Source organism: Muntiacus reevesi, chromosome 13 (assembly GCF_963930625.1).
Source record: "Muntiacus reevesi chromosome 13, mMunRee1.1, whole genome shotgun sequence".
NCBI lineage: Eukaryota > Metazoa > Chordata > Mammalia > Artiodactyla > Cervidae > Muntiacus > Muntiacus reevesi.
In genome coordinates this window covers 12494132-12515743 of record NC_089261.1, presented here as the reverse complement: position 1 = coordinate 12515743, position 21612 = coordinate 12494132, and the positions used below count along the sequence as shown (strand labels likewise).

The following is a 21612-nucleotide window of genomic DNA, read 5'->3' as shown; positions in this document are numbered from 1 at the left end:
TGTTTGTTTGGCTCCACTGGCTCTTCATTGGGGTGTGTGGGCTTTCCAGCTGTGGTGCAAGGGCTTAGTTGCCCTGCAGCATGTGGGGTCTTAGTTCCCTCTCAAAGTTTATTTTAATAGTTGAGTATTTATAGCCTCTGTGGGTGTGCATAAAGTATCCAGAATTCTATGGATATTATCGCTTAGAAAGAAGCTAAGGCAGGTATTAAACTTTTTAAATGGAGTTTGTTGTTTTAAAAAATATGAAGTAGTAGCAGTAAGTTTCTGGCATGAAGAGGCAATAACAATAACAAATAACCTTGAAACCAGGCTCTAGTACAAATACCAGCTTTGCACTTCCTGGCTGTGTGACTTTGGATAAGTTGCTTAACTTCTCTGTGCCTTGTTTTCTCAAGCGTTGTTACTGTTCAATGGCTAAGCCATGTCCGACTCTTTGTGATTCCATGGACTGCAGCACGCCAGGCTTCCCTGTCCTTCACGGTCTCCTAGAGTTGCTCCAACTCACGTCCATCGAGTCGGTGATGTCATCCAACCATCTCATCCTCTGTCATCCCCTTCTCCCAACCTCAATCTTTCCCAGCATCAGGGTCTTTTCCTACGAGTTGGCTCTTTGAATCAGGTGGTCAGAGTATGGAAGCTTCAGCTTCAATGACAGTCCTTCCAATGAATATTCAGGGTTGAGTTCCTTTAGGATTGACTGGTTTAATCTCCTTGCAGTCCAAGGGACTCTCAAGGGTCTTCTCCAGCACCACAATTTGAAATCATCAGTTCTTCAGTGCTCTTTATGGTCCAACTCTCACATCCATACATGACTACTGGAAAAACCATAACTTTGACCTTTGTCAGCAAAGCAATGTCTCTGCTTTTCAATACAGTGTCTAGTTTTGTCATAGCTTTTCTTCCAAGGAGAGGGGGTCTTTTAATTTCATGGCTGCAGACACCATCCAAAGTAATTTTGGAGCCCAAATAAAATTTGTCACTATTTCCATTTTCCCCCATCTATTTGCCGTGAAGTCATGGGACCAGATGCCATGGACTTCATTTTTTGAATGTTGAGTTTTAAGCCAGCTTTTTCACTCTCCTCTTTCACTTTCGTCATGAGTCTCTTTAGTTCCTCTTCACTTTCTGCCATTAGAGTGGTATCATCTGCATGTCTGAGGTTGTTGATATTTCGAGGTGTGGGTCGGCAGCAGCCTGCTGTGGGGACAGGGACACTGGCTGTAGCAGTCCTGGAAGGTTTGTGTTGGCGTAAGTGCTTTTGGAGGACGCCTTTAGCCCTACCATGGAGCCTGTAGACTCCAGGACCCGGCCAAACAACAAGAGGGAGGGAGCCCCACCCATCAGCAGACAACTGGATTAAAGATTTACTGAGCAGGGCCCTGCTTACCAGAACAAGACCCAGGATTCTCAAATGTGGGGTGAGCATTAAATACAACTTCCTTTGTGGAGTTGATGTGAAGATCAAAAGAGTTAACAGATGTGAAATATTGAGAACAGTAGCAGGATTTCCCTGGTGGTCCAGTGGTTAAGAAGCTACACTTCCAATGCAGGGGGCTGCAGGTTCGATCCTGCAGGCTCACTGCTCGGCGTGGCCAAACAAAGAAAAACACAGTTAGAACAGTAGGAAGAATTTTGTGTTCGATGCTGTTGCTGCTGCTGCTGCTGCTGTTGTCACCATGATGAAAGGTGTAACACAACAGTGTGGTAACAATTGCACCAGCAGCCCATGACATGGCATGACATTACTCTATCACAGAATGATTACAACACCTAGGGGAGGTGGGTATTGTACTGAACGCCGCATCGTGGAGTCAGACGTGGCTCAGAGAGGCCGAGTCTGTGGCCAAGCCAGGGCTTAGACCCACCTAGAGGGACCAGGCTCCAGAGCTCCTGATCCAGAAGAGGATTGGGTGGGAAAGCCAGAGTGGTCGTATCAGAGAGCAGAGGAGGCTGGAGAGGGGTCTGGGTCACTGACCCTTCCCCCCCCACCCCGCCCCCCTCCTGCCCCAGAGCCATATTCATTAGCCGGTCCCTATCCCTGACATCTCAGGCCACTGAATGCTCATCCTGGCCAGCTTTCTGGATTATTCATTAAGCTTCATTTCACCATCCTCAACCCCAGCTGGCCTTCTTGTTCCCAGGGCAGAGGAACTACATAGAGAGGAGGGATGGAGTCTTGGACACGAGGGACTGGCCCTCGGGACTTGCAGGATCAACCTAGGGCTCCGTGTCATACATTTTCCAAGTCTGAGGCTCAGTTCCATTAACAGGTGAAACAGCAGGGGCTCGGACAGTCAAGCAAGCAGCCCAGCTAGGAAGCCACCCCAGCGGGATGTGGCCCCGCATCTTCTGACAGCCAGTGGTGCTGGTTTAGTTGCTCAGTTGTGTCTGATTCTTTGCCACCCCCATGGGCTGTAGCCCGCCAGGCTGCTCTGTCCATGGGATTTCCCAGGCAAGATTACTGGGGTGGGTTGCCATTTCCTCCTCTAGGGGATCTTCCCAACCCAGGGGTCAAACCCGCATCTGGTACACCTGAGCTAACGTCTCAGACACTCACCAAGATGGTAAATCATTCCAGAGCAGAGAGGGTCTTAAACTAGGGGGCGATGTTTTTGCAGGCTGTTGCTGATTCACTCTGTCCTCTGTAGAGGAACATGGCTCTCTATCTGCCACGGTCCCCATCTTTCTCTGCTGCCTCCCCAACACCCAGCAGGCTCCTACTTGGTCCCTGGAGTTATTTGAGTTTGCCTGCCCTGGGAGCCTTTGGGCAGAGGAACTCTTCCTCTCTCTTCTTGCCTCTGAAAAGGAAAGGAGTCAGTTATTAAGGGAGAAACTGAGGCACAGGATAAGGTTCTGTGACTTGCCCCCAATTGCCCAGCAAATAGCCCATAGGACCAATCATTGAGAGATACCACATCTAACACGGATGCTCTTGTCCCAAGAGGCATACACATTCACAGCCATGATATCTGACCTGGAAGTATCTATAGGGGGCATCTAACCCATCCTTACTGTGGATGGAAAAGATGGGGCCCAGAGGAAAAAGGGAAACCGTTCTGGCCTCATGTTCAGATTTTTCTAAGTAAAGATAAATGGATAGACTGCTTTTAGGGTGCGATGTATTAAATATTGTACAATATATTAAGTAATCAGAAACTCTAGGGGATGATTACAGGGAGGGAAAGACAGGGAAGCCTGGTGGCTACAGTCCATGGGGTCATGAAGAGTCGAACACGACTTGGCGACTGAACAACAGAAGGAGGTGGTACAACTCTATACGCTTTTTTGTGTGTTTGGAAACAATCTTTATTACAATATTAGCTTTTTAAAATACTTATTTATTTGACTGCGCCAAGTCTTGGTTGTGGCATGTGGGATCTAATTTCCTGATCAGTGATCAAACCCAGGCCCCCTGCAAATGGGAGCGTGGAGTCTTAAACACTGGACTACCAGGGAAGTCCCATGATAGAGATATGATATATTAAGAATATTATCTTATCACTGCTTCCCCCTCATTTTGCTCCCCTGGGGAGAAGAGAGACAGAGAGACAGACAGAGACAGAGAGTAACAGAGACAGTGAGACAGAAGGAGAGACAGAGAGACAGTAAGAGACAAAGAGACAGATCAGAGAGAAACAGAAACAGAGAAAGAGCAAGAGAGAATGAAAAAAAGAGGGAAGGAAAGAAAGAAAGGGTCCTACTCGTAGCATTTGCTAATTCTCATGGTATCAATACTGCCCCAGCAGAGAGTTTTCCTGGTGGCTCAGATGGTAAAGAATCTGCCTGCAATGCTGGAGACCTGGGTTCGATCCCTGGGTTGGGAAGATCCCCTAGAGGAGGGAATGGCAGCCCACTCCAGTATTCTTGCCTGGTGAATCCCCATGGACAGAGGAGCCTGGTGGGCTACAGCCCGTGGAGTCGCAAAGAGTCAGACACGACTGAGTAACTAACACTTTCTTGCAAAACAGAGAAGGGAGTGAAGACACCTTCACTCCTGAACCGTTCTCCGAAGTGGTTGCCTGTGACCCCTAGACGATGGGGCAAGGATCCGCGTGGCTGGAAATGAGGAAGGGTGCCCCCTACAAGCTGGAGTCGGGCAGGGTCAGGGTACAGACCAAGGGAGGCCCGGGCAGCCTCTCCACCCCACCTCAATCCTGGAAAGTCATTGCCATCCCTGGGCAGGGGCAGGGTGGGGAGGGAAAACCCCTCGTTGTATCCAATGATTTATCTGCTTGAAATAAAAATTAAGCTGATTTAGAGGAAAATAAAGAAGTCATCTGTTGCACACCGGTCTTGTGTTCTGAGGCTGAAACTCTGCAAATATCTTGTTTTTTTGGTGAACTTTGGACAAAATCAGTCACAGGTCATTTAGTCTTAGTCAACTCCTTACACGTTAATGGGTGGGTAATGATAACCCCAAGGGGGGGGGAGTGGCCAGTGTGTCCAGTTTGAGCCACAGGGCCCACCAAGGGACTGTTTGTCCTGTTTGGGGATGACGCAAACCCGGACAGCATCACCACATGCAGTGCCATCAAATGGCTCAAGGAGGGTTCCAAAAGGTCTGGGTCAAATCGAATGATGAACTGAAGCCAGGTGAAAGAAAATAAAGAGGGCTGGCTGCCAAGTCCTACAGCCAGGGCCACAGAGGTTAAATGAATTAAACCCAAAACAAGTGAAGTGTGATTCGATTGTATTAATCTCATCAAGAAAATACTTAAACTTCTCTGGGGGTTGACGGAGTAGCAGCTAGGCATAGAACAACAGATATTTTGTTTAGTTTTGTTTGGGTTTTGGGTTTTGTATTTTTTTTTAACACTGAGCCAAGTGGCTTGTGGGATCTTAGTTCCCTGACCAGGAATCAAACCCTGGAAGCACGGAGTCTTAACCATTGGACCTCTAGGAATTCCCAGAACAACAGTTTTTTAGATTAAGTCCAGCTTCCCTGGTGGCTCAGAAGGTAAAGAATCTGCCAGCAATGCAGGAGACCTGGGTTTGATCCCTGGGTTGGGAAGATTCCCTGGAGGAGGACAAGGCAACCCATTCTTGCCTGGAGAATGTCCATGGACAGAGGAGCCCGGTGGGTTACAGTCCACGGGGTTGCAAAGTGTTGGACATGACTGAACAGCTAAACACACAGCACATGTCTTTCACCCACACAAGATCACGTGGTCATGTTAATAAAAGTCAAGAAGACAGAACAAGGGAGGACACAGTCGCATTCTATAATACTCTTAAGCAGAATTTTTCAGCTTCTGCATTATTGACATTTGGGGCCTGATAATTCTCTGTTGGGGGTGGGGGGTATGCTGTCATGTACACTATAGGATGTTGAGTGAGTGGAGGGAAGAGTGACAAATCCAGTGGGGGACAAGTTAGTACAGACCTGCCCTCAGGATGTTCATGGTCTTCTGGGAAGAGTCCCAGGGGCTGCCAGGCTGCAGAATCTCAAAGAGGCTTCAACCCAGACTTGATGGGGAATAAACACGAATGAGGAGCCAGGCTTACAGGGAGGGCTCAGGAAAACGGGACCAGAGAGGTGAGAAAGTCCTAGGTAATGATAACACTACCAAAGATAATCATAACAGCAGCTACTATTCTTTGAGCTCTTACCCCGTGCCTGGGACTGGGCTGTCACTATCTCTGTCTTGCAGTTCCTAGTAGGCATCATCATTCCCATTTCTTGGGGGCAGGAAACAGACTTAGGGGAAGTCACATGACCATCCCGAGGTCACACAGCTGGGTGGCAGCTTCACCCCAGGTTTGATGGACTCAGGAGCCAGAGACCTTAACTAATCAGGAGATGCCAAGGCTTGGCTGCATACTACCAGGGAGGGTAAACAGAAGCAAGGGCTGCCTGTTCCTCCCCTGGGACTGTGAAAACAATTGTCAGCATCCCTAGCTCCCACGACCAAGGGCACACCGATCTGGGTGTGATGTAACAGAGGCAGCAGGCAGCGGTGAGAGAGGCAACTTGCCTAAGTTTCACAGCCAGCCTCTCGTCCCTCCTCCTGGGACCACCACTCTGCCCTCACCTTCCTACATTAGATATATCTGGGCCTCAGTTTGCCCATCTGTCAAATGGAGGAACTATTGGCCGCTCAGTGTCCTACTCTTTTCGACCTGATGGACTCTAGCCCTCCAGGCTCCTCTGTGCATGGGATTTCCCAGGCCAGAATACTGGAGTGGGTTGCCATTTTTTCTCCAGGAGATCTTCCCAGCCCAGGGATCGAGCCCAGGGTCTCTTGCACTGTAGGTGGGTTCTTTACAGTCTGAGTCACCCTCCAAAGGGCAAATGGGGGAAGAGGACTTTCAATTTCCTCCACTGCTTCTCAAGAACTTTCAAGGAAGGACTAAATGGGAGAGGATAACCCTGGTACCCGATTACCCAGAACTAGGGACAGAAAAGTCCTCTTGAGTACCAGAACATGAAAATAGCCATCCTCTGTGAAGTGCCTGCTATGTGCTAGGCACTGCCTAAAACTTTACCTCAGTTAGGCTATAAAATCCTTATAATGTTACTGAAATCTCAGCCTCTCTGTACACTGATGTCTAATCAGATCCCAGAGACAGAGTTTTGGGTGAAGTAGAAAAAGATTGCTTTGCCAGGCAAAGGGAGACACTCCAGGTTCCTGGCTCAGAAAACTATGTGTCTCAACTCCAGAGAGTCCCTTGGACTGTAAGGAGATCAAACCAGTCCATCCTAAAGGAAATCAACCCTGAATATTCATGGGAAGGATTGATGCTGAAGCTGAAGCTCCAATACTTCGACCACCTGATGCAAAGAGCCGACTCATTAGAAAAGACCCTGATGCTGGGAAAGACTGAAGGCAGAGGAAAAGGGGGTGACAGATGAGATGGTTGGATGGCATCACAGACTCAAAGGATGTGAGTTTGAGCAAGCTCCGGGAGATGGTGAAGGACTGGGAAGCCTGGCATGCTTCAGTCAGTGGGGTAGCAAAGAGTCAGACACTACTGAGTGACTGAACAACAATTCCAAAGAACTTAATGAGGGTTTTTATAATCGTGGGTCAAAGGTAGGGTTTCAAACAAGATTACGGTGTGAGCAGGACTTGCAGTACCTTAAGTCTCAGTTGGTCTTCTAATCTTGATGAACTTTCCTGGTCTCTTTAACCTTGCTTCAGATGATTTCTCACCCCACTCCAGGACTCTTGCCTGGAAAATCCCACGGACAGAGGAGCCTGGTAGGCTGCAGTCCATGGGGTCGCTAAGAGTCGGACACAACTGAGCGACTTCACTTTCACTTTTCACTTTCATGCATTGGAGAAGGAAATGGCAACCCACTCCAGCGTTCTTGCCTGGAGAATCCCAGGGACGGGGGAGCCTGGTGGGCTGACGTCTACGGGGTCGCACAGAGTCAGACACGACTGAAGTGACTCAGCAGCTGGGGATTTCTTGGCTACTCCTCTTTTGATTAGTAACTGTTCAAATTGCCGTTTGGAACTCAGGAAAGGTCATAATGGCTGGAGTCTTAAAACGGGGGACAGAAATACCTCCATACCTGGGAACCCCACAGGGCCCTGCTAGGTTTCAGGGTGATGACAGTACTCTAAACTGATACTTTGTAAATGGGTGAATTGTAGGCCTTGTGAATCATATCTCAATAAAGTCACTTTTCTAAAAAAAATGCCCAGACAGGATGTCAACAATGACAGACATTTTGTCTCTTTCTTTTTGGTTCTTATATGATTGATTTCTTTAATTTGGTGTTTTTCAGATCATAGCCATTATCCTTTCTTTAAAAAAAAAAAATCTTAATTGACTTTGCTACTATATTGCCTCTGTTTTATGTTTTGGTCCCTTTGGCCACGAGTCATGGGGGATCTTAGGTCCCCAGCCAGGGATTGAACCTGCACCCTCTGCACTGGAAGTCAAAGTCTTAACCACTGGACCACCAGGGAAGTCCTTGTGATTCATATTTGTTGAAGCAAATGGAACAGTACTAGAGGTCAAAAGAAAGATTTAATCATCTTGTTTCCAACCCCCTAAACAGGGAGCTATCCCATTGGAATGGTGGTTAATCCAGCATTTAAAACAGTTGCCTTTATCTTGGCGTTAGTGGTCAGTCACTAAATTGTGTCTGACTCTTTTGCGACCTGATGGACTGTATCCCTCCATCCCATGTCTGTGGGATTTCCCAGGCAAGAATACTGGAGTGGGTTGCCATTTCCTTCTCCAGGGGATCTTCCAGACCCAAGGACTAAATTCATGTCATTTGCTTTAGCAGGTGGATTCTTTACCACTGAACCACCTGGAAATCTTTGCTTGTACAAAGGTAACCTCAAAAGTCTAAATCTGGGATATCTGATTGTGGCCAGATGCCCTCCCAACTTGCATCCCCAACCCACTCCCTCTCACCCCATCAGCTTTGTGTCCATAAAGGACTCAGAATTCCTAAATTTGCCTTTGACAACTAAAAAATGTCACTTGTCTCCTGATTCTCCAAGAATGAAGTTGTTAGCCATTGCATTTGCTGACGTTTGACACACCCTGCCCAAAAGGAGGTCAGGGCTGCCATCAGGAATGAGGCCCTCTGAGCTCTGGGAAAACCAACAGAACAGGTCTTAGAACAGTTGGATATTTCCGGGAGAAGTTTTTAGGAACCTGATTTCTTGTATCTTCTCATATCTAGAAAGGCACTAAAATCATTAATGGAGAATTCTGATCCTGGTGATCAGCAGCAACCTTCTACTGAGAGGTATACCCCTTTCACCAAACCGTATATATATATACTGACCTCCCGACACTCTTTGGAGCAGCTCCTCTGAGCTTCCTGGGAGGGTATCTGCCCGGCTATTGTCCTCAGTAAGTTCCCAAATAAAACTGAAACTCGCACCTCTCACCTTGTACATTTTTATTTCAGTCGACACATTTCATCCTTGCCTCCTGGGCGATCTTGGGCAATTTTATTTTATCTCTGAGCCTGTTTCTTCACCTGTGACATGGGACTCAAAATGCCCACTCACCTGGTTGTCTCAGGGGTAAGTGAAGCCCCACATCACATAGGAAATACTTGACATGGAATCAGGCACAAGCAGATGCTTGGGTGAGATCAGCACCAGCTGTATACACTCGGGCTACACGTGAGCTTCCCGATGCCCACTCCCTTCAGCTCCGCCAACCTGGATCCCCAGCACACACCCAGGAATGTTCCACTAGGGAGGGGGCTTGGAAGTACCTGTGGGAGGTCAGAGGGGGCCCGCAAGAGGGGACAGCCTGTCCCATGGAGACAAACGTGCAGGCTATTTGTACTCTCTCTGCCTTCTATGGGCTTCCCTGGTAGCTCAGCTGGTAAAGAGTCCTCCTGTAATGCAGGAGACCCCGGTTTGATTCCTGGGTCAAGAAGATCCCCTGGAGAAGGGATAGGCTACCCACTGCGGTATTCTTGGGCTTTCCTGATGGCTCAGACTGTAAAGAAAGAATCCACCTGCAATGCATGAGATCTGGATTCGATCCCTGGGTTGGGAAGATCCCCTGGAGGAAGGCATGGCAACCCACTCCAGCACTTGCCTGGAGAATCCCATGGACAGAGGAGCCTCGCGGGCTGCAGTCCATGGGGTTGCAAAGAGTTGGACACCACTGAGTGACGAAGCACAGCACACTGCCTTCTGTATCACCCATATTCTTATCCTGGTTAGTGGGACAGGAAACCTTGCTGAAGGGGCCAGGAAGAAAGCCGACGGGATGCATGTGGGTGTGGTGTTCATGCATGCTCACCACATACAGACCCCTGCACACAGCCAGAGACAGACCGAGGCTTGGCACGGGGCAAGGAGGCAAAATCTTCCACTTCTGTGATGAAGATGATGGTAATGAGGGTAGTGACAGCTGCCAGCAATTACTGAACAGTCATCCAACACCAGGCCTGTTACATAAATATATTATGGTGTCATCTAATCTTATAAGGGTGATACTAATATTATCCCCATTTTACAGATGAGCAAACAGAGTCCCCAGGACACAACGTGACTCACCTAGAGCCACACATCTAGTAAAGGGCAGAGCCAGGAACCCTGATCCTTCTAGGTCTTACCTATATTGCCCCTTTAGGACAAAAGAGTTATAAAGGATAACAGGGGATGGCAATTTTAAAAAATTGTGTTCAGCCTTTGTGATTAAATAATATCAGTGGCTTATCATGTCCCTATTCCTGTTGAATTTCACTTTGAAATTTTATATCCCCAATACTTACGACACTTGGGATTTTTCTGAGTTCTCCTTTTAATGCTTAAAAATATGCTGACACAGGACTTGCCTGATGATCCAGTGGTTAAGGCCCCACACTGCCAATTCAGGGGGTATGGGTTCCATACCTGGTCGAGAAACTGAGATCCCACGTGCCCCGCTGAGCAGCCAAAAGATTTTAAAACACATGTACATTGACATGATAGTTCCATCCTTAACCCATGACCTGGGCATGAAATAGTTTAATGTCATTGGAATTTGAAGAATATTAATCATGCATGTATGGGGAAATAAGTTCTGGTAAGCTGTTACGAAATTGAAACTAAAAGCAGGTGAAAAAAAGCACTTTTGTGTTTCTCTATATGGTTAAGAACCAGTCCTGTTGCATCATAAGGGTGACTATTCATTATTTTTCTTTTGCTTTACAGCACAAACAAATGTGTGAGTTTCCAAACTCAATAAATAAATAAAAGTCAAAACCTGTGTTCAGATTGCAGATTTAGGGGTTCCCCTGCTGCGTCCAAGAGCTAGCTCATCCTTCTTACTGTATGCCTCAGTTTCCTTTTCTGTAAGATGGGGATAATAATAGCATACACTTCCTCCCTGGTTTGATTCTTGCCCACTGAGCGTCAAGCAAGTGCTAGCAAAGATAAGTGCATTATTTCACACCCTTATCTGGCAACTTCCTAAAAGCTGTGGTAAAGTAGGTATTTGTCCTGAAATGAAGCTGAGGGTGGAGAAGGGGCGTGGCTAGTGGGACTGGGAGAAAGACCCTGCTAGAGAGAGGGGCGTTCCCTTCCGGGAAGCCCCTAGAGCCAAGAGGCGGGGCCTGGCGGGAGTGTGGCCGATCCTGGTGTTCCATTGGCTGCTCAGATGCCCCAGGGGAATAAAGCCCGGACCCGTTAGTACCTGGGACAATTCTGAAGACACGCTACCCCTCCTACTCGTCAAGTCTGTGGACCGGCTATCCAGTTGTTCCATCTAGACCATCTCGTCTATTCCTCCTTTGCCTGACGCTCAGACACCCAGCTCCTCACCTTTCTCTGGTAAGCCGCCCTATCCATCCACACCTCCATCCGCAGGACTGGAGTGTCTGCGGCCACCTTGGGTTTTCCCTGGGCAAGAGAGGGGAGAAAGAGTCAGATAAGCGTAAAATCCCATGCTTTGAAGCCAGACTGCTGGGTTCACTGCCAGCTTTGTACCTCGGTTTCCTCATCTGTACAGTGGAGGTAATAATAACAGAATCTTCCTCTTAAGGTGGTTGTGAGTATTGGAAGCGGGGAGTCTTAACCACAACCCCAGTCCTAATAAGAGTTAATTTTTATTTATTTATTTGGCTGGTTGGGTCTTAGTTGCAGCACACAGGATCTTTGTGTCACGTGGGGATCTCCCAGGGACTCTAGCTAGCTGTGGCATGCAGGGTCTCAGGTTCTCATTCACCCAGAATCCATGGAGACAGACCTCCCCCCCACCTACTGTGTCCTGGAGAGAGCTTGGACTCTGGGCCTAGGCTGCCTGGTTCAAATCTTACCTCTTCTCTTTGTAATTACATGGCGACTTAGTGGTTAGGACTCCATGCTCTCACTGCTGAGGGCATGGGTTCAATCCCTGATTGGGGAGCTAAGATCACACAAGCCTTGAGACATGGCCATAAAAAAACAAGAATCCCTTCTCCGCTAGTCACTCCCTGTGACCTTGGACAAGCCAATACTGCAGTTTCTTTTGTAAAAAAGTTTAAATTAGTTTCTTTGTTTTTGGCTGCACTGGGTGCACTCAGACTTTTCCTCTGGTTGCGGCGAATGGGGGCTACTCTAGCTGCCGTGTGCGGGCTTCTCACCGCAGTGGCTTCTCTTGTTGCGGAGCACGGGCTCTAGGGCAGGCAGGCTTCAGTACTTGGAGCACTCGGGCTCAGTCGTTGTGGCAGAGGGGCTTAGTTGAGCCTCGGCACGTGGAGTCTTCCCAGAGCAGGGATCGAACCCATGCTGGGTGGATTCTCTCTGTCATGACGCTGGGGCTTGATTGGACTCAGCCAGGCCGTTCTCCCTTGGGTCTCTTCTCGGGGGCTGCACTGTGATAACGGTAGCTGGGCTAGAGTCTTCCCTAAGTCAGGCGCCATGTCTGCCCATCAGCTGGGATATCAGCTGGACATGTTAGGCGCGGCACCTCGCTGGGGCCCCCGGCATGCCGCCAGGGCTTGTTCCCATCTTGGCGGCTGGGTTCATACAGGGAGCTTCCCAGCTGCCTGGCAGCTCGGTCGCCTTATATGACCCGGCCTTGAGAGCCATGCTGGGCTACAGCCAGATGACACAGGGCTGTCAGTAGTGGACAGTGTCCATCTCTTCCCGACTCCCTGTTCAGTGGCATCCTGTTATTAGCTTGAAATGTCACAGACGTGCAGACACTAGAAGTCAAGGTTTCTTCCCCTTTGGCGAGGCTATCATTAAACACTCACCAGCACGTCACTGCTTGGAGGGAGTCACTTAGTGTTCATTTCCCTGCAGTCACAGCACCGCCCCCTACGCCCCCGCCTCCACCCAGGGTTCAAGGGAAGGAAGTGTAGACCTGACCCCACCTCCTACCTAGAAAAGCCTCAGTGTTGCATCATAAGCGGTGTGTGAGGGGTAGGAATTGCTCAGCGATCAATCTGGAAAACACAATCAGAGCCTGTTTCCTCAACAGGAGAACTGGACAATAACATTAGGCAATTATCCTGGGCATTTCCTAGGGCTGGTAGAAAGATTAAGTGAGTTAATATCTGTAAAACTTAAGAAAATGCCTGGCACATGGTAATCACTTTAAATATTTATGTATTTACTTGTGTGGCTGCCTCAAGTCTTACTTGCAGCGCGCAGCATCTTTGTGTCATGCAGGATCTTTTCTTGTGGCCTGTAGTGTCTAGTTGTGGTGTGCCGACTGAGCGGCCCTGCGGTATGTGGGATCTTAGTTCCCCAACCAAGGATCGAACCCATATCCTCTTGCCTTGCAAGACAGATTCTTAACCACTACAGATTCTTAACCACTGGAACACCAGGGAAGTCCTGGTAATCACTTTATAAGTGATTGTTAAATAATATAATAGTTATTACCAAAAAATAACAATAATAAAAAACTTCCCCTAATGGGTACAGGGTTTTCCAAAGATTAGTTGTTTTTATTAAGCTTTTACTGGAATATAGTTGCTTTACAATGTAGTGTTGGTTTCTGCCTTACAACAGCCTTAATCAGCTATATGTATACATATATCCCCTCCCTCTTGAACCTCCGTCCCACCCCCCTGCCCCATCCCACCCTCCCACGTCATCACAGAGCACTGGGCTGAGCTCCTTATGTTATAGAGCAGCTTCCCACTAGCTGTCTATTCTACTGATGGTGCTGTATATATGTCAATGCTGCTCTCTCAGTTCATCCCACCCTCTCCTCCTGCTGGTCCACAAGTCCTTTTTGTGTCTGAGTCTCTATTCCTGCCCTGCAAATAGTTCATTACTACAGTGCTTCTAGATTCCATGTATATGCATTGATATATGATATTCGCTTTTCTCTCTCTGACTTACTTCACTCTCAGAGATTAGTTTTTAAAGATGTGTAATTTAAATATGTAATAAACAGGCACACAGCAAAATATTGAAATGGTACAGAAGCAGGTGCCATGTGCCTGTCCTCCCCAGGGGCCCCCCACCCTGACGGGTTTCTTGTGTGTTTTCTGAGATGCCTTGTACACATGGATTGTGGGTGTGCATACGTATCCTTGCAGTTTTTGCACCAACTAGACCTGATATCCTGCCGCTTGGTTTTAGCCATAATCTTGCCGCTCATTCTGAGTCAACACCCACAAGTCTATTTCTTCCTCATAGTCTTCAAAAGCTGTAAGGTCTAGATGTTATTTTTCTTTTTTTGACCATGCATCTTGGCTTGTGAGATCTTAGTTCCTCAACCAGTGATCTAACCCAGGCCCTCAACAATAAGGGCACAGAGTGACAACCACTGGAGCTCCAGGAAATTCCCTGGATGTCATTTCTGATGTTAATAGCTTCCCAGCATAATGTATGTGTGTGTTGGGGTGGGTCGGAGGTGGGCAGGGGTAGGGGGAGAGAAGATGACCTCTGCCCATTTTACAGATGAGGCAGCTGAGGCCAAAGGGAGATTCCTTGTCCGATAACAAGTTGGTGACTGAGTTGCGATTTGAACTCAGGTCTCCAGGATGTTATAATCTGGCACTTGTCCTCAGCCTCCTGGGAAGTTAGGGACAGGGTCCTTCCCAGCCCCACTGCTACTGAGTGGCAGCAGCTGACGCCAGGGCAAACTCCCCTGACCCTCTGGGTTTCTTTCCTTTCTCCCAGCGGTGATGTCGCGAAGACCCCTGCACGAGGAAACCCCTGTCCGTGACAGCATGACTATGTCCAAAGTGGCCGGCACCACGGTCTATCTCAAGATAGACAGTTCCCAGCCCTCCGGCTCCTTCAAGATCCGGGGCATCGGACACCTCTGCAAAACGGTACAGCCTCATCCAGGCAGATGCCCTCTGTGGACAGGGCAGGGCCACTCACTGCCATGTGACATCCTCGGAGTTCCAGGCTGGGCCCTGCTGACTCCCCACAGGCACCCTCCATCGGCACCTCCCCTGGTTAAAGGGTGTCAGTCCAGAGGGTCCCCTTGTGGACTGATCCCAGAGCCATCAGTGACCTTCCTCTCCTTCATCTTTCCCTGAACCAGTTAGTATCTTTGGGGAGAAAAGATGTCAGGCCTAATCCTCTCCCCTGTCTGTCTCCACAGTGGGCTGAACGAGGCTGTGAACATTTCGTCTGCTCCTCAGGTAAGTGGCCTGCATGCCTCCTGTCCTCTGCTGTGTGTCCTGGGGTCAGGCGCTCCACCACTCTGAGCCCTGGTTTCCTCAGCAATGAATGAGCCGTTGCAAACATCTGTAGAAGTGCCAGTTTAGAATTCCAGGGGGAGGCCAGTCCTCACCCAGGGAAGTTTCAACCCCACTGACTCTGTCTACCCTCCACCCTTGGCAGCGGGCAATGCAGGCATGGCAGCCGCCTATGCGGCCAGGAAGCTGGGCATCCCCGCCACGATTGTTGTGCCCAGCACCACGCCTGCCCTCACCATCCAGCGGCTCAAGAATGAGGGCTCCATGGTCAAAGTGGTGGGTGAGGTGAGTACCAACCTGGAGCCGGGGCCACAGAGGGCACCGGGGCACAGGGCCAAGTCTGCCGGCCGCTCATCCCTCGCGCCTTCTCTGTGATCTTGCAGACATTGGATGAAGCCATCAGGGTGGCCAAGGACCTTGAGAAAAACAACTCAGGCTGGGTCTACATCCCTCCCTTTGACGACCCCCTCATCTGGTATGTGGAGCCCCCAGTCAACCAGGGTGGGTAGTGACCATGCCTCTACATCACTGAGTGGACACCTGCCCCAATACACACCATCACGCACAGCAGCGTACACGTGTGTGCACATCACGTAGAAGCGCACACACAGGCACGGCCGCTGGTGCCCACATCTGTCTGTGTCAGTGCCCATTCTCCTGGACCACGGGCGAATGCTTGGGCTCAGATATACAGGGACGTGTGTGTGTGTGTGTCATTGGGGCCCCCGGAAGCAGAACCCGAGACAAAGATTTCAGAGAAAGCGGTTGACTTGGGGGGTGACTCATTTGAGTACTGGGGAAGCGAGATGAGGAAGGAAGGGTGCTGATGGACTGGTGACCACTGTGGTCAGCAGGAGGTTAATCCCTCAGGGGCCCCTGGGAGCCAGCATGGACCATGAACCAGGGTTGTGGTAGAGGATGTTGGGCAAGGAGGGTCTGTGCATCAATTCCCGTAATTCTTAATTCCTATAATGGATTGAGGGCTGTTTCCGGGGGTTTCATTTCCTGGCACCACCAGCTGCCACATTCACCATGCTCCAGAGGCTAGAGGAAGACAGGCAGAGATGCAGGTGTTGGCAGCTGGAAATAGGGTGGAGTCAGGTTTGAGGGCATCAGCCTCAAGGCCCATCAGCTGCCTGGGATGAGGGCTAACAGGGGGTAAGGGGCATCTTTAGGACCCCTGCCTGGTGTCTCCAGGCAGCCCAGCCCTGACCTGCACCCCTCTTCCCCACCCACCTCCTCCAGGGAAGGCCACTCTTCCATCGTGAAGGAGCTGAAGGAGACGATGACCGAAAAGCCAGGGGCCATCGTGCTGGCAGTAGGGGGTGGAGGCCTCTTGTGTGGAGTGGTCCAGGGGCTGGTGGAGGTGGGCTGGAAGGACGTGCCCATCGTCGCCATGGAGACCATTGGAGCCGAGAGCTTCCATGCTTCCACCAAGGCCGGCAAGCTCGTCACCCTGCCCCGCATTACCAGGTAAGCAGCCAGAGAGGCTGTCACTATGTTCAGCGAGTGTTGTGGGGAGCTCCCCACTCGGTGCTGGCAGCGAGGTAGATCCCCATGCCAGCCCCATTTTGCAGGTGAGGAAACTGAGGCTTTGGTCACTTAGGGTCACGCAGCCAGTGAGTGGTATGGCTATTAATGAAGTCTGTGTGACTCTGTACCAAGAACATCACACTTCCTCGCGTGAAAAGGCTAACATTGGTCCTTTATTGGGTTCCTCTGTGGTAGGGTTTAACACACCTCACTAACTTACCAACCATTTATTGAGCCTCTAATATGTGCAAGGCACTGGCCGATCCTGGGGAGACAGTGGTGAATAAACACAGCTCCTGCTCCCAAGGGGTTCATAGCCCAGCCCCAAACCTTTCCCAGATGGTGTTTGACTAGCATTAGGTTTAGCCACATTATACAGGAGTCCAAAATACAGTGGTTTAAACAAAATTGAACTTTATTTCCTCTCATATAAAAAAGTCTAGCTCCACGAAGCCAGGTGCCCAGGACCCTTGATTTTGTTCTCCATCATCCTCATTGCATAGACTTATGGCCCAAGATAGCTGCTTAGGTGTTGGCTATCACACCCACGCTCCATCTGGCAGGAAGAAGTCAGGGCAGAAGCTGACTCTTTTCCTTTAAAGACACGGATATGTCCACTCACCTCTTATTGTCCAGAAGGTAATCACTTGGTCTGCCTTCTTCTTCTCTCCTCTTTCTCCTCTTCTCCACCTTTGTCCCTCCCAGTGTTGCCAAAGCCCTGGGCGTGACCACTGTGGCGGCGCAGGCTATGAAGGTGTATCGGGAACACCCCATTTTCTCTGAAGTTGTCTCGGACCAGGAGGCTGTGGCTGCTCTTGAGAAGTTTGTGGGTATGTATGTGCTAAGTCCTTTTGAGACCCAACCCTGCTGGCTAAGGACTATGTGGCTGTCCGATTGGCATGCCAAGGGATGTCATTCGCAATTCTGTCTCCTGTCCCTCTGTGGAACTTCCCATTAATGAAAGTTACTGCAGTCCAGGGGTTAAAACAGAAAGACCGAGGGGACAAATGATAAAAGTCAGATAATGTAAGAGCAGGGGAAAATAACTGCATATGTAAAATGTTGGTTCTGAGCAATGTAGTCAGGATGAAAAAGGAAACTATGGGCCTCAGTGTTGGACACAGAGGTGAGTCTGTGATTACGTTGGACTCTTTTTAAAATATCCTTGTGATTCTATTTTTACTCTTCCAGATAAGCTTTTTTATTTTTGCCACATAGCATGGGCTTCCCAGGTGGCTCAGTGGTAAAGAATCCACCTGCCAATACAGGCGATGTGGGAGACTCGGGGAGACTTTGATCCCTGGGTCGGGAAGATGCCCTGGAGAAGGGAATGGCTACCCACTCCAGTATTCTTGCCTGGAGACTCCCATGGGCAGAGGCGCCTGGAGGGCTACATTCCATCAGGTCGCAAAGAGTCAGTCAGAGACAATTTAGCAAATAAACAGCAGCAGCAGCAACGTGCGATCTCAGTTGCCCAACCAGGGATCAAACCTGCACCCTGAGCAGCGAAAGCGCGGAGTCTTAACTGGACCACCGGGGAAGTCCTGAAGCTGGGCTTTTACGGGGTTCATCCTGGAACAGGGATCTCACACACACATATACACACACACACTTATGCTGCCATTTAATTCTCCCGTACTGGGAGTTTGGCCAATCAGTGCTGGCACTCTTGCTCAAGTGATGTTAACACAGTGCCCAGGAAATTACAAGCAAAGCAACTTGTTAGCTCTGATGTTGAAATTCAGCCCTGACTCATGCCTTCCTTAGAAGGTCAATGGAGGGTAATGATGGGGGGTGGGGGTGGGGTGGTCCAGGACCAGTCTGTGGCCGGGGCTGATAGCTGATGGCTTCGCCAGTGACGCGGTGGTTTCCTGGCTCCACCCCCACCATCCCCTTGCTCTGGTAGATGACGAGAAGATCCTGGTGGAGCCCGCCTGTGGGGCCGCCCTGGCCGCCGTCTACAGCAACGTGATTCAGAAGCTGCAAGGACAGGGGAAACTCTGCACCCCTCTGTCCTCCGTTGTGGTCATTGTCTGTGGGGGCAGCAACATCAGCCTGGCGCAGCTGCTGGCACTCAAGAAACAGCTGGGCATGGACGGGCTGCCCCAGTGAGGAGCCTCCCCTACCCGGGATGCACCCTGGAAGGAGTGGAGTTTTCTGCAGCATGACCCAGCGCCTCATTGTAAATATTATTCCCGTGTCTGCTGGGAGCCCGTGGCCCGCGCCAGCTAGTAACCTCGTTCTCCTGAGACCACTGTGTGTGGAGCAGCCGGAAAGGCAGTAGCCAGCAAGGCTGTGAGCGGAACTCTTCTGAGTGTCTGTTTCCCAGGAAGCCCAAAGCCTACCCTTACTCACTTCTCTTAAATCCACCCCGCCCCAAGCCGTGCCTTGTGGCTTGTGGGATCTTAGTTCCCTGACCAGGGATTGAACCTGCACCCTCAGCAGTGACGGCATGAGTCCAAGCGACCGGACCACTGGGGAATTCCCTTTTCTGTTGTGCAAATTTTCATTTTCGTAAGAAGTGCTTTTTTATTGAAACAAAGCTCCTCTGAGTTCTTCTTTCATGACTGTCTCCCTCCTTCCCTCCCTTCCACCCCAGCATGCCTGCTGTCATCCCCGGCTCTCAATATCCTCCGTGCCCCCTACCCCTGGGAACCCTGGGGCCCCACATGCAGGCCGGGACCCCAACTCCTGCTGGGAGTGTGTGCCAGGAGGGGGCATCTCTGCATGTCAGGGAGCCAGGGAGGGGCAGCCGTGCTGAAGGAGAGGGGCTTGGGATGGGACACGGGCCTCTAGAGGAGGCAGGACCAGCTGGGAAGGCAGGACCAGCCGGGAAGGCAAATCATTCTACTGCGAAGTCCTTCCTGATAACAGAGTACTTGTATCGCAGAACCACCGGGAGCGGGGTAGTGAGCCCCTTGTTCCTGCGTGCTAAGTCACTTCAATCGCGTCCGACTCTGTGCAACCCCACGGACTGTAGCCTGCCAGATTCCTGGGTCCGTGGGATTTCCCAGGCAAGAATACCCGTGTCGGTTGCCTTTTCCTTCACCAGGGGACCTTCCCAACCCAGGGATCAAACTTGTGTCTCTTATGTCTCCTGCATTGGCAGGCGGGTTCTTTATGCCACTAGCACCACCTGGGGAGTCCTGGGGGTGTGAACCAATGACGGACACTCACCTCTGGTCCACATCAAGCCAATCCTCTCAAACACAGAACCCTGTCTTCAAGGACAGTACATACTGAAGCCAGTCTATAAACCAGACAGAAGAGGAACCGCCGGGGCTGTCTTGGTCCTGGAGGGAGCCCCCCCAACACCCCTGCACCACCTATAGCAGCCCCTGGGACAGGGGGTTACCACACAGATCCACATGGGCTTGCAGAGGGGAAGCCACACCCCCACCTTGACAAAGAGCAGGAACCGTGAGATTTCAGGGAAAACCCACCCTAGTGACGGGGATACAGGCTGATTTCCAGCCGGGAGAGACAGCACACGTACCTGAAATCCAGGAGACGGGAGGGACGGGGGGGGAGGGATAGTTAGGGGGTTTGTGGGGCGTGGACATGCACACGCTGCTGTATTTACAATGGGTGACCAACAAGGCCCTAGAGCACAGGGAACTCTGCTCAATGGTATGCGGCGGCCTGGATGGGAGGGGAGTCGGGGCGAATGAATACACGTGTATGGCTGAGTCCCTTCACTGCTCACCAGAAACTATCACAGCACTGCTGGTCAATCAGCAATACCCCAATACAAAACTAAAAGCATTACACAAAAAATCCAGGAGACAGGACTCCGCAAAGGGCAGGCAGCAATGGGGAGTCACCAGCCGGCTGGCCCCAGAATTGTTCCTGGAGGGATAGAGTCTGAAATGTCAGTCAGTTCAGAGAAGCCTGCCCAGAATAGGAGTCTTTCCAGCTTCTACCTATATGTGGAACTTAGAAAAGTTGAATTCCCTGGTGGTCCAGTGGTTTGGACTCCACGTGCTTCCAATACAAGGGGCATGTTTTCAGTCCCTGTTTGGGGAACTAAGATCTCACAAGCTGCTGAGGGCAAGCAATGTGCCCCGAAAAAAAATTACACATATACATACATACAGCAAACCCACTCCCACCCCTCAACTCTGCTTGTTTGCCCAGAGCATTTATCAACATCATACACACTGTGTTTGTCTACTTCCTCAATGTCAACATCATGGGATTTTTTTTTTTTTTTTTTTTTTTGGTACCTGTTACGAGGTATCCCCAGGGCCTTATAACAGTGCCTGGCATGTTTTAAATATTTGATAAATTCTTGCTAATGAATGAATGCTGAGTGTGTAAGGCCCCACGTGGGTAATGCCACTGCAGTGAATCTCACCCTCCTCCAAGCACACACACAGACACACACACGCACGCAGGGAAATGCTGCTCACATCATTACCTATTTGACAGCTGAGGTAACGCAGGCACAGAGAAGTTAAGTACCGTAACTAGTAAGAGGTGGAGACAGGATTCGAACCCAGGCCTCTGACTCCAGGGCTCTGTGCTTTCCTCTCCCCAAGCAAGGCACGAGTCTTGTCTCCAGTGGAGGCTCTGGGCGAGATCGGATGGGGAGGGACTCTGTGTTGCGTTGATCTGTCTTCCCCCACCGCCACCCTTGGTAGGACTCGGGGAGGTGGGGGTAGGACTTGGTGGTTAAGAGAGCCCTACAACAGGACCCAGAACAAAGTAGGTGTTCAATAAGCACATGGATAGATGGATGGACAGATATGGGTGGATGGATGCATGGGTAGATGGATTGACAGTTGGATTATAGATGGATATGTGGATGGATGGATAAATGGGAGATGGGTGGATGAACAGATGGATGACCGTGCGGATGGACGAGGGGTGGGTTGGCAGGTGAATGCCTGTACAGATGGACAGACAGAAGGACGGACAGGAGGGTGCATGGGTGAACGGTCAGAACTCAAACCTGAGAAGAGAAAGGACACTGACCCTGCTGTCCCCGTGGCCCCAAGAAGCACAGC

At 50.1% G+C, this 21612-nt stretch overlaps 1 protein-coding gene across 1 annotated transcript; it reads left to right on the top strand.

Moving 5' to 3' along the window:
• The first annotated feature begins 11095 nt into the window (after positions 1-11095).
• Positions 11096-21154, top strand: SDS (serine dehydratase). The gene is made up of 8 exons (XM_065904244.1): positions 11096-11249; positions 14541-14695; positions 14974-15013; positions 15216-15355; positions 15454-15545; positions 16316-16543; positions 17309-17433; positions 18510-21154. Exons 2-8 carry the CDS (start codon positions 14546-14548, stop codon positions 18713-18715), a joined length of 981 nt encoding a protein of 326 aa, XP_065760316.1. The 5' UTR covers positions 11096-11249; positions 14541-14545; the 3' UTR covers positions 18716-21154.
• Positions 21155-21612: the final 458 nt, after the last annotated feature.